Source organism: Balaenoptera acutorostrata, chromosome 5 (assembly GCF_949987535.1).
Source record: "Balaenoptera acutorostrata chromosome 5, mBalAcu1.1, whole genome shotgun sequence".
NCBI classification, from domain to species: Eukaryota; Metazoa; Chordata; class Mammalia; order Artiodactyla; family Balaenopteridae; genus Balaenoptera; species Balaenoptera acutorostrata.
Window position 1 is genome coordinate 124,957,217 of NC_080068.1, and position 22,443 is coordinate 124,979,659.

The following is a 22,443-nucleotide window of genomic DNA, read 5'->3' on the forward strand; positions in this document are numbered from 1 at the left end:
CAATTTGCCTGTTTTTTTTGTTTCCTGTGCCTTTCATCAGATCCAAGAAATCATTGCCAAATCCAATGTCATGAAGCTTTTTGCCCATGTTTTCTTCTAAGAGTTTTATAGTTGTAGCTCTTATGTTTGGGTCTTTGATCCATATTGTGTTAATTTTTGTATATAGGGTTAGCTGAGGGTCCAACTTCATTCTTTTGCATGTGGATATCATCTAGTTTTTCCAGCATCATTTGTAGAAAAGACTGTCCTTTCCCCTACTGAATGGTATTGACACTTTTGTTGAGAATCATTTGACCACCTTTGTAAGGATTTATTTCTGCGCTCTCCGTTCTATTTCATAGGTCTATAAGTGTCTGTCTTTATGCCATTGCCACACTGTTTTGATTAATGTAACTTTTGTAATTAAGTTTTGAAATCAGGAAGTGTGAGTCCTCCAACTTTGTTCATCTTTTTCAAGATTATTCTGTCTGTATATGGTGTTTCAAAATGCAGACCAACTTGTACAGTCACATTTTCTTATTTATTGAAAGCATTTGTGCTTGATAAACAGGATTTAATATCTTTAGTTTTCATTTCACTTGATCCTCACTGAGTAGATGGAAAAAAATCTATCTTTCTCTGAGTTTTTAAAGTTCTGCTTATTTAAAGTCCAGAGTGTATATATCTAACTATAGTCAACATTTACTTAACTAATGTGAACCCCAAGATGACATTGTCAGTCTTTCTTTGCTAATTTCTGTGTTACAACCAGTTTCTCATTTTACTCAAAATGAGGTCCAGAGTAGCAGTTCTATTTTCTTTCTTTGTCTTTATGAATGATTTCTTGAGAGATATTGACTACTTCAGTTGAACCTTTGCTCCTGGACCCTTCTCATTTAAGCTTTCCTGATCTTTTGTCATCCCTTTAGTTCAGTGTCATGTTCTGTTCTTGTTTTTCGTGGATTTCCCAACTTGGGAACCAAATTGGAAAGCTATTGCAAAGAATGGGACTGAAAGCTTAGAAAACTTTGAATGAAGTATTCCCCTACAAACTACTCTGATAAAATAGCGTTAAAATGGTAATTTTTTACTTACTAAATTTTTGGTAGAATATTAAGTTTAAATGTTTTACCTAGTATTATTGTAAATATAAAATTGTTCATAAGCATTTAGAACAGGGTTTCATTTTAACCGATTTTCAGAATGTTGAATCTATTACAAAGCAAGCTATATAGTAGCATAAAAATAGGGAACCCAGAAAAGTATTTGGTGTTTGTAGAATTGATTTCAATATAGGAAAGACATTTAGCAAGGCTGAGCTAATGGATAATAGATGGCCTAGAGTTGGCAGAAGTATACAGAAAAGATAATCATTCTTGGATTGCTGTTTTATTACAGAGTAGTATGATACCTGCTCTTTGGAACATTTGATGTTTCATTTTTCCTTATGTTTTTGTTTTATTTACAGGTCCCCCTCCTATCCCTGCAGAACCTATTGTTTCACCTGAACCAGTATATGTTTCAAAAGTACATTATGGTAGGAAAGTCCTTTATGATAATTTTTTTTTTAATTTATTTATTTATTTATTTATTTTTGGCTGTGTTGGGTCTTCGTTTCTGTGCGAGGGCTTTCTCTAGTTGTGGCGAGCGGGGGCCACTCTTCATCGCGGTGCGCGGGCCTCTCATTATCGCGGGCTCCCTTGTTGCGGAGCACAGGCTCCAGACGCGCAGGCTCAGTAGTTGTGGCTCACGGGCCTAGTTGCTCTGCGGCATGTGGGATCTTCCCAGACCAGGGCTGGAATCCGTGTCCCCTGCATTGGCAGGCAGATTCTCAACCACTGCGCCACCAGGGAAGCCCTATGATAAATTTTAAAGAAGATTAACCCAATTAAAAATTATAACAGCATATAATTAAAATATGCATAGGTATGAAAATGTACATTAGTATTTTATTATTCAAACCCGTCACACTTCTACAAAGATGAGTATTTCCTTCCATACTCTGCTAAAAATGAGAGAAATAATAAAATTGGAGAGGAACTATTGAAGAAGTGGGTTTTTTCCTATAAAGAGATGGCTTATCAATATCATATAACTGCTTTTTTGAGAACTCTTTGCTTCAGTGGGCGGGTCATTAATGAAATCCAGTGGCTTTCTGGTGCTTGATGGTTGGGGTATTCATTTCAAGTAATCTATTCACTTTCTTTTAATGTTAGTTATTTGTCACTCAAGCCCAAAGAAAACTACAACTGCAATTGAAATTACTAGTTATGTGACCTAGGACCAGTTACCTCTCTGTGCACCTTAATTTCTCTATCTATAAAATGGCTACAATAATAATTATCTCATAGGATTATTGTGAGGATTAAATTATGCATGTAAAAAAAACTTGATCAGTGCCTGGCACACAGTAGGTGCTCACTAAATAGTAACTACTATTATTTTAACATTTTATTATATTCAACATTATGTGGATTATTATATACTTTTCCCATTAGATTGTGAATCCCCTGAAAGGCAGGAAATTATCCTTAATTTCTACATTGCCTACATAGTAGTAACACTTCAGACTTTAAAGTTTAGAGTATTTGTACAACTAAAGTGAAGAACAGCGTTTCTTTCTTTGTCTTTTCCAGGTCTGAGGATTAGGATTTATGCCTTTTCAGGTTTGGTTTTCCATTGTCTTTCTGAGACAGAAAAAAGCTCCATTTGTGTGCTTGTTTGGAGTAAAACGACCAGACCAGGGAAAATAGGCGCATTCAAAAGGCAAAGTCTACCAATAGTTAAACGTAGTCAGTCAAATATAGTCATTTACCCTAACAGTCATAGGAATTGATGAACAGAAGGACAGTGAGTGATCAGTCCAACAGCAATGATTTCTTAATATGAGAAGGGACTCTAGTCTTTCTTTTCAGCCTCTGTGGACATTTTTAATGAATAGTTAGAAAGAATCCAGGGTTGGCAAATAATATAGACTACTGTTACCCTGAGAAAACAGATCAATCTATGCGGAAGAAAGAGTATGTGGTTAACAGTATGTTTAAAGAAATACATTAGTAGAGTCAGGTTTGGTAGGCTCAGGTAAGGAGTTAAAAAGTTAAAAATTGACAGTTTTCGTTTAGTCAGGAAACGGAGAACAGACATCATTATCAGGCTTATAGGTAAACACGGGAGTTGGATGTTATCACTTTTGAAGAAAAAAAGATTTGAGATACATAAAAATCTGAACAGGTCCTGTTGGGCTAGTTATGGAGGGCATCACCATTTCGCAGCCTGTCTACTTTGCCATATTTTTACTGGAGTTTATCTTCATTTAATTTAGTGATATTTTGGCTCTGAAGATAGGTTCAGGTTACTTATGATACTAAAGATCACTTGAAATTAGCGACTGGAAATCAAAGAAATGGTGTTAATTAGCATCATGTATGTCATGTTTTTATGTTACCCTTCACTTCCAATAGTTTGTGAGAACATTTTATTTCCTCAGCAACCAGCGCACATGTATAGGAAAAATAGTATTGCACTTGCTCCTTATTCCTTCATATGCATGCTAGTAAGAGATACATTTAGTAACTAAGATTTGATTATATTCACAACATTTGTTATTTCCTTCAACATCAGTTAAGATCAAGAGCTATATCAGTATGTTGTTAACTTCCAAACATTCTTTATGATATTCAGGTGCAACGTTTTTAATATGCAGCAAAATATTCTCTTGCCACACACATAATTCTTGATCTGTCAGTACTAATTGCAGTGTATTTTTCTGTTCTATATCATTGCACAAAATAATTGCTAACTATATAGGACATGATTAAATAAATTACAGTGCATTCATTCTGTGGAACCATTAAGAAGAAGGAGGGTAGCACTAATATCTACCTCTGAATGATACCCAAGACCAAGTACAGTAAGTCCCTTACATACAAATGAGTTCCATTCCGAGAGCATGTTTGTAAGTCCAGTTTGTTCATAAGTCCAACAAAGTTAGCCTAGGTACCCAAATAACACAATCGGCTATATAGTACTGTACTGTAATAGGTTTATAATACTTTTCACACAAATAATACATAAAAAACAAACACAAAAAATAAAACATTTTTAATCTTACTATACAGTACCTTGAAAAGTACAGTAGTAGCAGCTGCATCACCGCTGCTTTTATACTTGCTTCCAGGCATCCTAGGCTTGAAATAAAGATACTGTACTACTGTATACAGTACTGTACAGTAAAGTACACAAAAGCATAACCACTTGTAGAGGATGCACACATGTGACAATGTAATGACAGACACGTGAACTAACTTACGTGATTGGACATGTGAACGCACCTTTGCATCTTTGAAAGTTCACAACTTGAAGGTTCGTATGTAGGGAACTTACAGTAAATGCAAAGTGGATTTTAGCATGCCCCAGTTTTTATTTTTTAAAGTAGTGTATGTTTAGATGTATTTTTTGTTTATCAAAATATCCATACTGGTAATAGTGGTTGCATTTGGAGAGGGAGACTTCTGAATGTACATCTCTTATATTGCTGTTACAGTGGGAAAAAAACGTTTCACTTTATAATATCATCAAATGAATATGCTTCTCCTGTATCATAAGTTTTTGGTAATAAGCTGAGCCAAGTTGTTGAGTGCTTCTCAGTCATATTTTTACCGCATAAACACCAAAAGCTAATTTTTACACCACACGGTAGTTTTACTAAATTAAATGAAATATATGCTAGCATGCAATTATAATAATTTGCACCTTCACATTGTATGCTTTGTGGTTAGATAAAAGAATATAGCAAGTAGTTCATTCTTCTGATGGTGTTTATGATGTTCTTTAACTCTTTTTTGATGTGACTTTACATGTTTTTGCTAAAGAGCATTAACAGTATTAAAGAAAAATTCAAGTTTGACGAATATAAGTAAAAACTTGTAAATGGCCTAGCTGAAATGAGTTGTATTATCTGAGACTACTAACGTTAAATTTTTATCATTTATGTGCCTTTTTAATATAATTATTAAGCAGGTAAAAAGAATTTCTGTGAAAAATATAGTTATACAATTCATATATATGCAAGGTATGAGAGCAAAATTGTTTCATTTACTTTTTTCTTCTGAAGATATAATGGACTGCGAACCACTTGATAGACTACTTAGCAACTATCATGCAACTAACAGGAACTATCAGTGTTTAGTAAACTAAACTTTGAGAAATACTATATTACGTGATTCTGCAACCTCTCATTCTCTAGAATAATGATTCTTCCCTGGGGATATACAAGCATACATACACAAAGCAACAGATGGTCAGGGCCCTATCTCAAAACCTCAAGTCTTTCAGTTTTTTTAAAAGGTCCGTGGGTGACTTTTGATGTATATTCTTGGTTATAACTGTTCTGTGGTAATCCTGATTACTTCAGACTATCTCCTTTCAAAGTTTGGGACTTTTTTTTTAGTGGGAACGTGGAACTATATCAAGAGTCTAAGTGTTTAGTGCTTTGCAGTGGTTCTCAGTGGGGCAAATACTTAGGAGTATATTTTGATTGTCACAGTGATTGGGGAAGACTGCTGGCATTCATTGAGATGTTGCTTGTCAGGCAATGTGGGACAGTCCCATACAACAGAGAATTGTCTTGTGTCCTGTGTGACTTTTGAATGTTTTATCAATTGTAAATTAGTAATCGTCTAATATGTAATACTTGTACATCTTTTTACAAGAATCTGTCCAAAAAGCTCAATAACTTGTGTTCTTTTAGAATGGAATACTTTAAAATCTCAATCATGACATAAATTATAAATTTGCTTACATATCTCTATAAATTAACTCATTCAATTGAAAGGTTATAAGAGGAATAATAGAGACCTCTGGGAGAAAGCACAGTGTTCCTCAAATTCATGTTGCATTTGATTTTTTTTTCTAGAAGGGAGACATATTCAGTTCGCAAAGATTTCACAGATTGTTAAAGAAACATTTTATCAACTAATTTCTAGTCATTCAGAGTATCTGAAATGTAGCAACTCATTAGCTGCTTTTATAATTGAAAGAGGTAAGTGCAAGTACTTGGGATGTGTTCATTTGTACAAAAACTATTAAGTAACTTAATGATCTGAACTATGCTATAGTAATATTTTAATTAACTATCTTTGCCCCTGTTGACAGTGGTGCTGCCTTGATTTGAAGTGGCCTTTTCTAGTAGGTGTGGGTCATTAAACACAAAGATTCTCAAAGGTAGAGATAAAGTATACTGAACAGGAACCAATAGAGAACTGCAGAATGGTAAAATAACCTAATATTTTAATCAGTAACTGTGTTGGAGTCACTACCAGCTTGAAATCTAACCTCATTATAACAGATATTGAGAGGGACTCTATAAAAATTAACATATTTTCTTCACTTTCAAAGAATAAAAGATTAAAGTGAAAAATCATGAATCTATGTTTTTTCCTGTGAATATTATGATGTGATTCCAATTACATTTTATCTTTTATTTATCCTGTAATGTTCTAGATTGATCATTCATTAAACACGTTTGAATTTTATATTCATCTCTGAATAAGATATTATAGATGATATAAAAACAACTTGATATTTGGTTCTTATTCTTAAGGATTTTTTGTGACCTAGGTGGGAAGATATATATGATTGTTCAAGGGTCAACTTTAGTTAGAAATCATGGAGCATGATACCTCCATGCTTTCTCATTCTCTCTCAAGATCACTTTGGCTATTTGGGTGTTTTTGTGTTTCCATACAAATTGTACAATTACTTGTTCCAGTTCTGTGAAAAATGCTGTTGATATTTTGATAGGGATTGCATTGAGTCTATAGATTGCCTTGGGTAGTATGGTCATTTTAAGAATATTACTTTTTCCAGTCCTTGAGCACAGTATATCTTTCCATTTATTTGTTGTCAACTTCAATTCTTTCATTAACGTCTTACAGTTTTCTAAGTATGTCTTTTACTTCCTTGGTTAGATTTATTCCTATGTATTTTATTCTTTCTGATGCAATTTTAAATGGGATTGCTTTTTTAATTTGTCTTTTTGATAGTTCATTATTAGTGTATAGAAATGCAGTAGATTTCTATATATTAATTTTGTATCATGCAACTTTACTGAATTCATTTATTAGTTGTAATAGTTTTTTGGTGGAGTCTTTAAGGATTTCTATATTTAGTATGTCATCTGCAAACAGTGACAGTTTTCCTTCTTCTGATCCAATTTGTTTTCCTTTTATTTCTTTTTCTTGTCTGATTACTGTGTCTAGGGCTTCCAATACTGTGTTGAATAAAAGTAGTGAGGGTGGGTATCCTTATCTTATTCCTCTGATATAAGAAGAAATGCTTTCAGCTTTTCACCATTGAGTACAATGTTGGCTGTGGGTTTGTCATATATGGCCTTTATTATGTTGAGGTATGTTCTGCTGCTACCCACTTTGTTGAGAGTTTATTTTTTTAATCATAAATGGATGTTGAATTTTGCTGAAAGCTTTTTCTGCATCTATTGAGATGATCATATGCTTTTTAATTTTCAGTTTGTTAATGTGGTGTGTCACATTGATTGATTTGTGTATATTAAACCATCCTAGCATCCCCGGAATAAATCCCACTTGATTATGGTGTATGATACTTCTTTCAATGTATTGTTGAATTTGGTGTGCTAATATTTAGCTGAAGATTTTTTTGCATCTGTGTTTAGGCATATTTGTCTGTAATTTTCTTTTTTTGTGGTATCTTTGTCTGGTTTTGGTATCAGGGTAATGCTGGCCTTATAGAATGAGTTTGGAAGTGACCCCTCCTCTTCAATTTTTTGGAATAGTTTGAGAAGAATAGGTATTAACTCTTCTCTGAATGTTTGGTGGAAGTCACCTGTGAAGCCGTCTGGTCCTGGACTTTTGTATGTTGGGAGTTTTTTAATTACTGATTCAATTTCATTACTAGTAATTGGTCTGTTCATATTTTCTGTTTCTTCCTGGTTCAGTCTTGGGAGATTGTATGTTTCTAGGAATTTATCTGTTTCTTGTAGGTTGTTCATTTTATTGGCATATAATTGTTCAGAGTAATCTCTTATGATTCTTGGTATTTCTGTGGTGCCAGTTGTAACTTCCCTTTTTTCATTTCCAGTTTTATTTATGTGGGCCTTCTCTCTTTTTCTTGATGTATCTGGCTAAAGGTTTGTCAATTTTGTTTCTTTTCAGAGAACCAACTCTTAGTTTCATTGATCTTTTCTATTGTTTTTTTTTTTTAGTCTCTATTTCATTTATTTCTGCTCTGGTCTTTATGATTTCTTTTCTTCTATCTTTAGGTTTTGGTTATATCTATTTTTCTTGTTCTTTTAGGTATAAGGTTAGATGATTTATTTGAGATTTTTCTTGTTTCCTGAAGTAGACTTGTTTTTTTCTAATTTTTTTAGAAGTTTTATAGTTTTATTTTATGTATGTATGTATGTATGGCTGCACTGGGTCTTTGTTGCTGCACTCCAGCCGTCTCTAGTTGCGTCAAGTGGGGGCTACTCTTCATTGCAGTGTGTGGGCTTCTCATTGCAGTGGCTTCTCTTGTTGCGGAGCATGGGCTTTAGGTGTGCGGGCTTCAGTAGTTGTGGCACACAGGCTCAGTGGTTCTGGCTCACGGGCTCTAGAGTTCAGGCTCAGTAGTTGTGGCACACAGGCTTAGTTGCTCTATGGCATGTGGGATCTTCCCAGACCAGGGCTCAAACCAGTGTCCCCTGCATTGGCAGGTGGATTCTCAACCACTGCACCACCAGGGAAGCCCTGAAGTAGACTTGCTTTAATTTCCTTCTTACATCTGCTTTTGCTATATCCCATAGGTTTTGGGTCGTTGTGCTTGCAGTTTCATTTGTGTCCAGGTATTTTTTTATTTCCTTTTTGATATCTTCAGTGATCCATTGATTGTTTAGTAGCATGTTGTTTAGACTCCACCTGTTTGTGTTTTTTTGTGCTTTTTTTTCTTGTGATTGATTTCCACTTTCATAGCGTTGTGGTCGGAAAAGATGCCTTATATGATTTCAGTATTCTTAAATTTACTGAGACTTATTTTGTGGCATAACATGTGATCTGTCCTGGAGAATGTTCCATGTGCACTTGAAAAGAATGTGTATTCTGCTCTTTTGGATGAAATGTTCCATATATGTTTAATTCCATCTGGTCTGATGTGTCATCCAAAACCGACGTTTTCTAATTGATTTTGTGTCTGGATGGTCTGGCCATTGATGTAAGTGGGGTGTAGTCCCCTACTATTACTGTATTATTGTCAATTTCTCCTGTTACGTTTATTAATATTTGCTTTATATATCTAGGTCCTCCTATGTTGAGTGCTTTACATTTACAATTGTTATATATACTTTTAGGATTGATCCCTTTATCATTGTGTAGTGTCCTCTTTTGTCTTTTTACTGTCTTTATTTTAAAGTCTGTTTTGTCTGATAATAAGTATTGCTATTCCAGCTTTCTTTTCATTCTGTTTGCATGGAATACCTTTGTCCCCTTCACTTTCAATCTGTGTGTGTCTTTAGATCTGAAGTGAGTCTCTTGTAGGCAGTATGTATGTGGATCTTGTTTTCTTATTCAGCCACTTTATGTCTTTTGATTGGAGCTTTTAGTTCATTTACATTTAAAGTAATTATTGATAGATATATACTTATTACCATTCTGTTAACTTGTTTTCAGTTTATTTTTGTAGTTCTTTTTTGTCCCTTTCTTCTTTTGCTCTCTTCCCTTGTGATTTGATGACTGTCTTTAGTGGTTGTGTTTGGATTCCTTTCCCTCTTTTGTGTGTGCATCTGTATTATAGGTTTTTCGTTTATGTCTACCATGAGGTACATATATATATATATATGAGTGATTATTTTAAGTTGATGATCTCTCAAGTTCAAATGCATTCTTATCACCCTGTATTTTTACTCCCCCCAAAGGTTAATGTATTTTACATCTTTTTGGCGTGTGTATCCCTTAACTACTTGTTGTGGCTATAGATGATTTTACTGCTTTTGTTTTTTAACCTTCCTACTAATTTTATAAGTGGCTGATCTATCAACTTTACTGTATGTTTGCCTTTACCAGTGAACTTTTTCCTTTCGTAATTTTCATATTTCTAATTGTGATCTTTTCTGTTTAGAGCAGTCCCTTTAACATTTCTTGTAAAGCTGATTTTGTGGTGCTGAACTGTTTTAGCTTTTGCTTATCTGTAAAATCTTTGCTTTCCTTCAAATCTAAATGATAACCTGGTCAGGTAGAGTATCCTCTACTGTAGGTTTTTTCCTTTCATTGTAGGTTTTTTCCTTTCATTGCTTTGAATATATTGTGCCACTCCCTTCTGGCCTGCAAAGTTTCTGCTGAACAGTCAGCTCAAAGTCTTATAGGAGTTCCCTTGTATGTAACTAGTTGCCTTTCTCTTTCTGCTATTCTCTTCCTTTATCTTTAATATTTGCCTTTTTAATTATAATGTGTCTTGGTTTGAACCTCTTTCAGTTCATCTTTTTGGGACTGTATGACTCCTGGACCTGGATTTCTATTTTCTTCCCCAGGTTAGAGAAGTTTTTAGCTACTATTTCTTCAAATAAGTTCTCTGCCCCTTTCTGTCTCTCTTCTCCTTCTGGGACCCCTATAATGCACATGTTAGTGTGCTTGGTATTGTTTCAGAGGTGTCTTACACTATCCTCATTTTTTAAATTCTTTTTTTTTTCTCTTTAGCTTAGGTGATTTCCACCACTCTGTCTTCCAGATCACTGATTCATTCCTCTGTACTAGCTAATCTACTGTTGATTTTTTTAGTGTATTTTTAATTTTAGTTATTGAATTCCTCAGCTCTGTTTGGTGGTTCTTTATATTTTCTACCTCTGTGTTCATCCATTCTTCTCCTGTTTTCAGTGAACATCTTTATGATCATTATCTTGAACTCTTTAATCAAATGGATTGCTTATCTCCACTTCATTTAGTTCTTTTTGTGAGGTTATATCTTATTCCTTTGTTTGGAACATAATTCTCTGTCTCTTCGTATTGCCCAATTCTCTATGTGTTTATTTCTATGTGTTAGGTAGTTCAGTTACATTTCCCCCTCTTGGAGAAGTAGCCTTTTGTAGGAAACATCCTATGGGGCCCAGCAACACATTCTTCTCTGGTCACCAGGGCTGTATACTCTAGAGGTACCCTCTATTTGGAATGTGTGTGCCCTTCTGTTGTGGTGGGGCCTACTACTCTGGGCATGCGGGTAGGCAGGGCTGGCCCCTGACCCAGTTGGCTGTAAGACCAGACCCTGTGTGGTGGCTGTGAGCCCAGTGGAGGACAGGGTAGGCTTCCCTGCCATTTCCTCTTACACCTTCGTGTATTTCTTCTTTTGGTTATTCCCTCTTTTTCCTACATTATCAAACTCTAGTATCTCCCTGAAACATTGCAGTTTGAGTTACAGAGAAAGAAGCTGAGCTCTTGGCTACACTACTGCCCGTTATAACTCAGAACATACATCACCATTCCAGAACTTACACTGACACTATATGATTCCCTTATATCACCCCATCCCCCATGCCCATACTAGAACTTTTTGGCCAACCCAATACATTAGAGATAATAGAACATTTTTACTTTTCTCATCTAATCCTACTCCTCCAGCTTCCTTTATCTCAGTAAATGGCATCCATCCACATGCTAAAAATCTAAGTCATCCATTATTTATCCCTTCCCCTAACAACTTACAATTTATCTTCAAGTCCTGTTTATTATATCCTCAAACTCTATCTCAGATCTGATCTTTTTTTTTTTTTTTTTTCATTTAACCTCCATCATTTGAGTCTTAAGTCATTATCTCTGACCTGGACTACTGTAACAGACCCCCTAATTCAGCTTCTTGGACCTTACTGGAATATCCTTTACCCTGCTCCTTATGCTGCTCACTCCTCATAATGAAACTTAAATTTCAGTTTCATAAGGAGGGATTCTGCAACTGGTCTTCATGAGGTAATCTTTCCTCCTAATATTCTTTAAATTAGCCGTGTATCTGTTTCCTTCAAAGCTTTTATTACAATTTGTGGTTTTAGTCTTTTTCTTCTCTCCTATTAGAAGCTTCATGAAGGTCTGTCTTGTTCAGTGTTTTATTCCTGGCATCTGTTTCACTGCCTAGTATTTGGTAGGACCGCAACAATTTTTGTGGAATTAATGGAAGTCCTTTCTTAGGTAGTTGCTAATGTGGAACTGAACTTTGAAAGACTAAGACTAGAGATTTTCTGAAATCATCAACACAGAGGTAAAATAGCGTGAGATAGGTATTCAGAGAAGAATATTTAGAGAAAAAAGAACAACGATCTAGCGACTAGGGTATAGAAAGGCCACACAGTTAGGAGGTGAAAGGAAAAAACTATCTTCTGAGCATAGAGTTTCAAAGAAATCTCAAATGGGGTACAGCAAAAAATGATTCTGTTGATTGTAGGAGAAATGTAGACAAAGTATAATATAAAAATCTGCCTTTTAAGTTGAGATATTATTGAAGTATTTTTTAAATTTTGCTTCTTAGAAGACTCTCAAACTCTTATTTGAAATTGTAGAATTACTTTTCCAACTTTTTGGTCAATATATTTTACTAACTTTAAAATAGTAAGGTAGACTTCTTCATTGAACTACTGGTATAATTAATTCATTTAACCTACTCTCTTTTTGTACCAGGCATTTACTAGATGCTCAAATAAAAGTTTGTTGAATATAAATGGGAAAAAAATGGTAAGAAAGAGGTGGAGGTTGAACATAGGGAAGAGGAAGGTAAAAATAACCTGCTACTGTTAACCTTTTCTTTCAGCTGGACAGCACGAAGTTGTAGCTATAGGCACAGGTGAATACAATTATAGTCAGTGCATTAAGCCAAATGGAAGAGTGTTGCACGATACTCACGCTGTTGTTACGGCAAGGAGATCTCTCCTTAGGTAAGGTAACAAATAATTAAATATATTAAATATATATAAATATATCTGTTAATATTTAACAAATATATTTAATGCCATCAAATATTAATGCACTTAGCCGAAAACAATCACATATATATGTCTTTATTTACAAATGGAATTTTACTCATCATTGAGCCAAGGGTATGGCAGTCTCTTACTTATCCAAGCCATCTGATATTTTCATGTCACTTTTGGAAACCTTATAGTAATTTCAGTGTCTAGCCTATGAATTTTAGTGGCTTCTATTATGAAGACCTTATGAACTCAGTTTTAAGAGTCATACAACCTTTTTTTAAGATAAAAATACTGTCTTTATTACTGATAAAAGTAATTAGAGAGTATAGCTTTAGATCTGGACCAAGTATGCTTGGTAATATTTCACCCCTGAATTAGCCATACTTATCCAAAGGCAGAAATCAATGAGTTTCCACTCATGAGGTCTGGACAAAGTTTACCATATAGCAGAGTGTCGATAAAGTATTTTTTAGGCTGGCAGATATCAGAGAGAAAGAGAGAAAGGGGCTGAAGTGAGGATGCCTAGTTTCTTTTTCCAAACTTATCAGTCACTCTGCTCCTTATAAGAGGCATAAGTAGCAGATAGTAGAGAAATAAACCAAGAATGTTACTCTTTGGAATTCCTTTTCTGTAAAAACATGAAAAGTGGGAAATGAGCATTACCTCCTGCAGTATTTACCAGCTTTTGTTCTCTTAAGTCATTAAGTTTTACTTTTTATAAAACATTTTTAATCAAATTTTTCAAACAAAAGTGAGAATCATAATTAATTCCATCATTCAGTTGTCAGCATTCTGATACCAATACCCAATGATCATATCCAATTATTAGCATATCCAGTTATTAGGATTCTGTTGTTCTTATTTAATTTAGGCACCCTCACTTTTTGCTGGTGGTGTTTTTTTGCTGGAGTATTTTAAAACAAATTTAGACATATTATTTTATCTGAAAAACTTAAGTATATATCTCTAATAATAAGAAAAGAATCCTGTAATCTTAAAAGGAAAGCTTTTGGGAAGTCCGTGAAGGTAATGCAACTCATTGTCCTCCCATCCCCCTTGGTGCTTAGTGAATTATTTGACCCCTTTAAAACTACCTCTTTTGTGTTTATTTCTTGTCATGCTTGGTTGGCACTGTCATTTATACTGGTGCTTAATATTTTATTATATATTTCTGATGATAGGATTAAAATCATGGTTTTTTAAATAAGCAAAATAGTATTTGTCCTCTGATTTGATTAGTAGTTGTCTTTCAGGAAATCTATTTCACTTCTTAATTTAACTTACAGGCTTTGTTATGTTATTCCTACGCTCTTGTGTTTTTGTCTTCAGAACCACTAAGCAGCGGGAACCACAGTTGTTGTTTGTCTGCCTGTTTTGTCATGGAAGGGAAAATAGAAGTAAAGCAGAAAATTGATACTTCACCTAGGAGGCTGGGAGCAGAGCTGTCTAAGAAAGAAGGGAGGAATCAGTAGAGAAATGGGTCTTTTGCAGAAAATGATAGTTGAGTACTTTAATGTGAAATGAGAGTGGAGTGGTAGTCGAGGAATGATGCTTTAAGGCAGGTCACCGGGCAGACTGGGCTCTAACTGAAGACTTCCCAAGGGATTTAATTCTTCATTAAGTAAGGCTAAGATTATTTTACAAGTTCCTATCAATATCAAAACTTTTGACATATAGGGACATTGTTCATAACATGAATATAATGTTTGTTTAAGATACTTCATTTTTAAATTTTCTTACTTGATAAAGTTCTGTCTCATTAATTTTAGGTACTTTTATAGACAACTTCTACTCTTCTACAGCAAAAATCCTGCTATGATGGAAAAATCAATATTTTGTACAGAACGAGCTTCTAATCTACTCACTCTCAAGCAGAATATCAACATTTATCTCTATATGAACCAGTTGCCTAAAGGATCAGCCCAGATTAAGTCACAATTGTAAGTATTATGGAAGCTGTTTTTAAAAGCATCTAGGATGGCCATATCATGCATTCTGAATCCATACAGCAAAAGAGCAAGTAAATTCATATCTATCCATATTCTTCCTCCAGCCTTGAGGTTATTTGTAGGCTGCAAGAGACCACAAATTCTTTCTCCTTCCCCTCCACTCAGTCTGATCCATTACTACTACTTAAATATTCCATGTACTTCACCGCTCTCCTTTTGATGCTGTTGAAAATATTCTATTCCTTTCTAGTTGTAATACTTCATAAACTTTAGCAAGTATGGATTTATACACTCTTCACATACTAACACAAGAGTTAAGGAATACAGTCTATTCTTCTGGTAAGTCTGTGGCCAAAACTTCATTATCTTGATGAATGGGTAGCATCAGTTAGCATGAAGTTTGAACAACACAGGCAAACACAAAAAGAAAGTAAAATTCACTTCAAGTCCAACCATCTAGAGATAACTGCGGTTTATAGTTTGTTTAAAAGCCTCCCCGTAACACCTTTGAAAACAAGAGTGAGTGTTTCTCTTGAGAGAAACCTCAAGAAAAATAATTTTAGATTTTATTGTTTTAACATATTTTATTGGAGGTGAATCTTGAATATAAATTGTCAGTTTTCTTTTTTTCATTCTCTAATTTTGTAGTGTTTAAAAATTTTCATATGGAGAAAGGAAATAACTCACAAACTATGGCAGGGACAAAAATTAGGTTTTCATTTGATTTTAAGGGACACAAAGAATGGCAATAATATGAAATTTATCCTTGCTGGAAGCTCTAAATATGGTTAATTTCTGTTTGGTTTTAATTTTGTGGAACGAAGTCACTCCATCCTACCTTGCTTTGGGTTTGCATCTATTTCTGTTACTGGAATTAAATGTACACTGGCAAGTTAAATACGTTTGAGGACAGTTCTTAGGTACATGCAGATTTTACTTTGTCGGCTTTGGGGTTTGTTTGTTTTTTTTTTAACATCTTTATTGGAGTATAATTGCTTTACAATGGTGTGTTAGTTTCTGCTTCATAACAAAGTGAATCAGTTATACATATACATATATCCCCATATCTCCTCCCTCTTGCGTCTCCCTCCCACCCTCCCTATCCCACCCCTCTAGGTGGCTGCATAGCACAGGGAGATGAGCTCGGGGCTTTGGTTTTTAAAGGAAGAAACTTTCTTTTCTTTCTCTAGGCGTCTTAATCCACATTCTGTGTCTGCATTTGAAGCCAATGAAGAGCTGAGTCTCCATGTGGCTGTTGAAGGCAAAATTCATCTGACTGTCTACTGCCCTGCAGATGTTGTTAATAGAGTAAGCAGCATGGCCTCAAGTGACAAACTGACGAGATGGGGAGTGCTTGGTGTACAGGGAGCATTGCTGAGTCAGTTTATACAGCCAGTTTATATCAACAATATACTTGTTGGTGAGTCGGATTACAGTACCTCTTGGCCTCTTTCACTAAGTCATTTCACTATATTTTATTTACCAGTGTAAAATCAGAATTTGCATGCATGAAGCTTTACTTAAGGTAAAATTCAGATCCACTATTTTGTTGAGGTTTTCATTTCATGGTAACTGGTCATCACATTTAGTATAATATGACTTTTGCCATCTTATCAAGAGGCTAATAAGAATTAATATTTTACATTAGGCAATTACATGTATTCTGTCTTAAATGTATACTTTTGTACAGTATTCGATTTTTCCCTTTCTTTTGGAAGAAGATGCTTCTTTGAACCTATCAAATTTAAAAGCTTATATTTAGTTATTCCTGAACTAAAAAATATTAAATGCCCATTTTGGTTCTTTCTTACTTTTATGCTTTTTTTATACATTTGGTTATGATTTGGATCCTTTTGATTTGTGAAGTGAGTGGGAAGTAACTAGAACACAAATACTGTGAACTAGTAATTTATTTCTTTCTTTGGTAGGGGCTATTATAGAATGCTGTATTTATATTTGAATGGTTTTCCAGATATTATCCCATTGACAGACATTTTGGGCACTCAATTCTATAGTTTTCATAAAGCCCTACGAGTTTCAAAGCTTCAGTTACCCTTGGGAAACAATTTAAATACTACCATTACTTGGCTGTTCTTTGTTTACTGCTAATTTTTGGTAATGATGGCCCATATGCAAGCTTTGGAGCCTCACATGAGTAGTAGTTTTACTTTTAGAAAGTGCTGTTTCTTTTATTCTTGTGGTTTTTTGTTGCTGTTCTATATATTTTATACCCATTTCTTTAGGAATTTCTCCTATAGACAGTATTTTTTCAGTTCCATGTATATACAAAATATTGTATTTTCTTGCCATTTTTGTTTGGCTTGGCTTTAATAAATGATAAAAAGGAAATAATAGTTATTTATTTTTCTAATATTAAGCTTATTTTCTTTTTTAGGAAACCTATTACTTGGTTCACAATTCAAAAGATTCAAAAGGGTATTCAGTGAAGTCTTCCTTCTATCCTGGTGCCCTGGGAACCCATTTTACCTCTGGGGCATCCATTGTTACTAGTTTGTTTTTCTTTCCAAAGATAATTTATGCTTATAAAAGTAAATGCATACTTTTTTTGTATTTTACACCAGTGGGATCATACAATTCATACTTTTCTGCACCTTGCTCTTTTCATTTAACAAAGTGTCTTGGAAATTTTTCCATATGAGTATATGAAGAATTTTTCATTATTATAATTCATAACTCTATGGTATTTCTTTGTACAAACGTATTATAATTTATTTAACCAGTTGTGGGCTGATGGAACTTTAGATTGTTTTTAATCTTTTGCAGCTACCAAATACTATCGTGAATCATGACCTTATTACATTTGTTATTGACACATGTAAAATATATCTATAAAATGAATTCCTAGAAGTAGAGTTGCAGGTCAAAGAGGTATGCATTTGCAATTTTGAAAACTATTACCAAGTTACCCTCCAAATCATATTCTCACTAGCAATATTTGAGAGTGCCTGTTTGCTCACACCCTAAAAAGTGGTTATTTCTAACTCTTTTTCCAAATATTTATTCTTGTAGATGATTTATTTCTTAGATTTAATTTGGATACCAAAATTATGCTTTATGATGTTTTCTTTTAGTCAGTTCAGATACTCTGTCAGACATTTCAAACTTTTCTCAATCTTCTTTAGGAAAGGCTATTTTTGTTCTTGATAAATGTCTAATAAATGTCTGCATTCTCTAGAGTCACAAGTTTGGCATGCAAGGCTTTCTTTGACTTTCGTGAAGAAAGATATTTTACAGTTTGTCTTTTGTATGACATAACTCCGTACTATATTTAGTTTCTTAAAAGGGTAGAATCTTAAATAGATTCTTTTAGAATTATTTAGTATTTAGTGGTTTGGACAGGGGCTTAAAAATTAGATCTCATCATTTTGCCTGTCATCTTGCACGTAGCAGTAGGAATACTAGGTAGCAATAAAAATACTATAAAACTTGGTAAAATTGCTTCTGATCTCTTTCTTTGCATCTTTATGGGACATATCTAAAGTTAATTAATTGGTGTTCTCTCTGGCATAACCTAAACAGATTTTAATGTTTGTTAAAAATGCAGATTTCTCAGCCTCTTAAGATCTCTACTGTATGTCTGGGGGATAGCCCCAGGAATATATGTTTTAAAAGAGCACCACCAGATGATTCTGATACAGATGATGTGAATGGCTCACTTTGAGAAATACTCAAAGTGTCTGTATACTTAAAAGTGTGAGTGTCTGTATACTTAAAAGTGTGATATGTACAGCTAAAAGAATCTTAAGAGTTTATTGAACTAGTCTAGTAGTACAGCTTCTCACTTATTATGCAAACTCTTTTTTTTTCTTTTTTTTTAATCAGTCATCAATTTTATACACATCACTGTATACATGTCAATCCCAATCGCCCAATTCAGCACACCACCATCCCCACCCCACCGCAGTTTTCCCCCTTTGGTGTCCATATGTTTGTTCTCTACATCTGTGTCTCAACTTCTGCCCTGCAACCTGGTTCATCTGTACCATTTTTCTAGGTTCCGCATACATGTGTTAATATACGATATTGGTTTTTCTCTTTCTGACTTACTTCACTCTGTATGACAGTCTCTAGATCCATCCACGTCTCAACAAATGACTCAATTTCATTCCTTTTTATGCCTGAGTAATATTCCATTGTATATATGTACCACATCTTCTTTATCCATTCGTCTGTTGATGGGCATTTAGGTTGCTTCCATGACCTGGCTATTGTAAATAGTGCTGCAATGAACATTGGGGTGCATGTGTCTTTTTGAATTACGGTTTTCTCTGGGTATATGCCCAGTAGTGGGATTGCTGGGTCATGTGGTAATTCTATTTTTAGTTTTTTAAGGAACCTCCATATTGTTCTCCATAGTGGCTGTATCAATTTACATTCCCACCAACAGTGCAAGAGGGTTCCCTTTTCTCCACACCCTCTCCAGCATTTGTTGTTTGTAGATTTTCTGATGATGCCCATTCTAACTGGTGTGAGGTAATACCTCATTGTAGTTTTGATTTGCATTTCTCTAATAATTAGTGATGTTGAGCATCTTTTCATGTACCTTTTGGCCTTCTGTATGTCTTCTTTGGAGAAATGTCTATTTAGGTCTTCTGCCCATTTTTGGATTGGGGTGTTTGTTTCTTTAATATTGAGCTGAATGAGCTGTTTATATATTTTGGAGATTAATCCTTTGTCTGTTGATTGGTTTGCAAATATTTTCTCCCATTCTGAGGGTTGTCTTTTCGTCTTGTTTATGGTTTCCTTTGCTGTGCAAACGCTTTGAAGTTTCATTAGGTCCCATTTGTTTATTTTTGTTTTTATTTCCATTACTCTAGGAGGTGGATCAAAAAAGATCTTGCTGTGATTTATGTCAAAGAGTGTTCTTCCTATGTTTTCCTCTAAGAGTTTTATAGTGTCCAGTCTTACATTTAGGTCTCTAATCCATTTGGAGTTTATTTTTGTGTATGGTGTTAGGGAGTATTCTAATTTCATTCTTTTACATGTAGCTGTCCAGTTTTCCCAGCACCACTTATTGAAGAGACTGTGTTTTCTCCATTGTATATCTTTGCCTCCTTTGTCATAGATTAGTTGACCATAGGTGCGTGGGTTTATCTCTGGGCTTTCTATCTTGTTCCATTGATCTATGTTTCTATTTTTGTGCCAGTACCATATTGTCTTGATTACTGTAGCTTTGTAGTATAGTCTGAAGTCAGGGAGTCTGATTCCTCCAGCTCCGTTTTTTTCCCTCAAGACTGCTTTGGCTATTCGGGGTCTTTTGTGTCTCCATACAAATTTTAAGATGATTTGTTCTAGTTCCGTAAAGAATGCCATTGGTAATTTGATAGGGATTGCATTGAATCTGTAGATTGCTTTGGGTAGTATAGTCATTTTCACAATGTTGATTCTTCCAATCCAAGAACATGGTATATCTCTCCATCTGTTGGTATCATCTTTAATTTCTTTCATCAGTGTCTTATAGTTTTCTGCATACAGGTCTTTTGTCTCCCTAGGTAGGTTTATTCCTAGGTATTTTATTCTTTTTGTTGCAATGGTAAATGGGAGTGTTTCCATAATTTCTCTTTCAGATTTTTCATCAGTAGTGTATAGGAATGCAAGAGATTTCTGTGCATCAGTTTTGTATCCTGCAACTTTACCAAATTCATTAATTAACGCTAGCAGTTTTCTGGTGGCAGTTTTAGGATTCTCTATGTATAGTATCATGTCATCTGCAAACAGTGACAGTTTTACTTCTTCTTTTCCAATTTGTATTCCTTTTATTTCTTTTTCTTCTCTGATTGCTGTGGCTAGGACTTCCAGAACTATGTTGAATAATAATGGTGAAAGTGGACATCCTTGTCTTATTCCTGATCTTAGAGGAAATGCTTTCAGTTTTTCACTGTTGAGAATGATGTTTGCTGTGGGTTTGTCATATATGGACTTTATTATGTTGAGGTAGGTTCCCTCTATGCCCACTTTCTGGAGAGTTTTTATCATAAATGGGTGTTGAATTTTGTCAAAAGCTTTTTCTGCATCTATTGAGATGATCATATGGTTTTTCTTCTTCAATTTGTTAATATGATGTATCACATTGATTGATTTGCGTATATTGAAGAATCCTTGCATCCCTGGGATAAATCCCACTTGATCGTGGTGTATGATCCTTTTAATGTGTTGTTGGATTCTGTTTGCTAGTATTTTGTTGAGGATTTTTGCATCTATATTCATCAGTGATATTGGTCTGTAATTCTCTTTTTTTGTAGTATCTTTGTCTGGTTTTGGTATCAGGGTGTTGGTGGCCTCATAGAATGAGTTTGGGAGTGTTCCTTCCTCTGCAATATTTTGGAAGAGTTTGAGAAGGATGGGTGTTAGCTCTTCTCTAAATGTTTTGATAGAATTCACCCGTGAAGCCATCTGGTCCTGGACTTTTGTTTGTTGGAAGATTTTTAATCACAGTTCCCATTTTTTTGATGATGGCCATTTTGACTGGTGTGAGGTGATATCTCATTGTAGTTTTGATTTGCATTTCTCTAATAATTAGCAATGTTGAGCATCTTTTCATGTGCCTCGTGCCATCTGTATGTCTTCACAAACTCTTTTTATGCCATTTCTGATAGAGGATCATCTAACCCTACCTTAAAAGGATCCAATAATGTGGAGTATAAGATTTAAAGACAATCTATTCCATTGTTGATTGCTCCAATTGTTTTTAAAAATTACTGTTTAGAATTGAAATTTGTTTCCCTTTAATTCTGAACTAAATGACAATACAGATTAAATCTAATTATTTGATGATAATGACCTTGTCCCCTTTTCTCTTAAGTCTTATGAAATCTTTTGCAATTCTTTATTTTGATTCTTAAAAACCTAAGTTATTTTAATCAATTAAAAATGGAGAGATTATTATAAGACTTCATTTAACTTTTCAGAAAGTTTTCGGAAACTAATTTTATACTGTAGATGTTCTCAGATAATTCATTTTGTCATTTTATGGTGATAGTCTTTCTTTTTTAAGAAAAAAGTGTTAAGCTTGCAGTGTAAAAAGGCACTATTATTTGTATAGAAAATAATCCAGAGTAATCTGGAAAAAAATCATTTTGCTTAGTTATTAAAAGAGCTGGATTTATATTAGTTTTCAAGCTTTTTAAGGTGTATTTGCAAATTTGTTATCCTGTTAAGATAAAGTTATCTGAATAAATACCTCAAGAATATTTATCCAGAGGTGTTTCCATTCAGGAGTCCTTTTCATACGCTGATTTGAATTGCACAGTTCCATTATAGAGAATACTAAATTCTGATTCCCTCTTAGTGAAGGAATCTATTTTCAACATAGTTCATGAACTTTTAAGAAGCATGTGATAACCTTAGAGATTCTGTTGTTCATTTCTTTCTTTCTTTCTTTCTTTCTTTTTTTTTCAAGTCAGTAATAGGAGGTTTAGAATGTTAATAAAATACATGCCCAAAATCATTCAGTTTGCCTACTGGCGGAGCCTGGACTCATACTCAGTTTTCATAACTTCTCATGCTTCTGCCTTTTGTATTAAATTGAGCTTTGACAGCTTT

The 22,443-nt window shown here is 34.3% G+C and overlaps 1 protein-coding gene across 2 annotated transcripts in view; it reads left to right on the forward strand.

Annotated features, from left to right (window-relative positions):
• ADAD1 (adenosine deaminase domain containing 1) overlaps positions 1–22,443 on the forward strand; it is a 47,063-nt gene that overhangs the window by 6,982 nt on the left and 17,638 nt on the right. The window contains exons 4-8 of one of the 2 annotated variants that reach the window (XM_028164025.1): positions 1,448–1,516; positions 5,894–6,019; positions 12,772–12,895; positions 14,701–14,871; positions 16,071–16,300. In XM_028164025.1, the coding sequence (XP_028019826.1) occupies positions 1,448–1,516; positions 5,894–6,019; positions 12,772–12,895; positions 14,701–14,871; positions 16,071–16,300 (720 nt within the window). The remainder of the gene's footprint in view (positions 1–1,447; positions 1,517–5,893; positions 6,020–12,771; positions 12,896–14,700; positions 14,872–16,070; positions 16,301–22,443) is intronic. The other variant, XM_007172396.1, reaches the window with a different exon arrangement.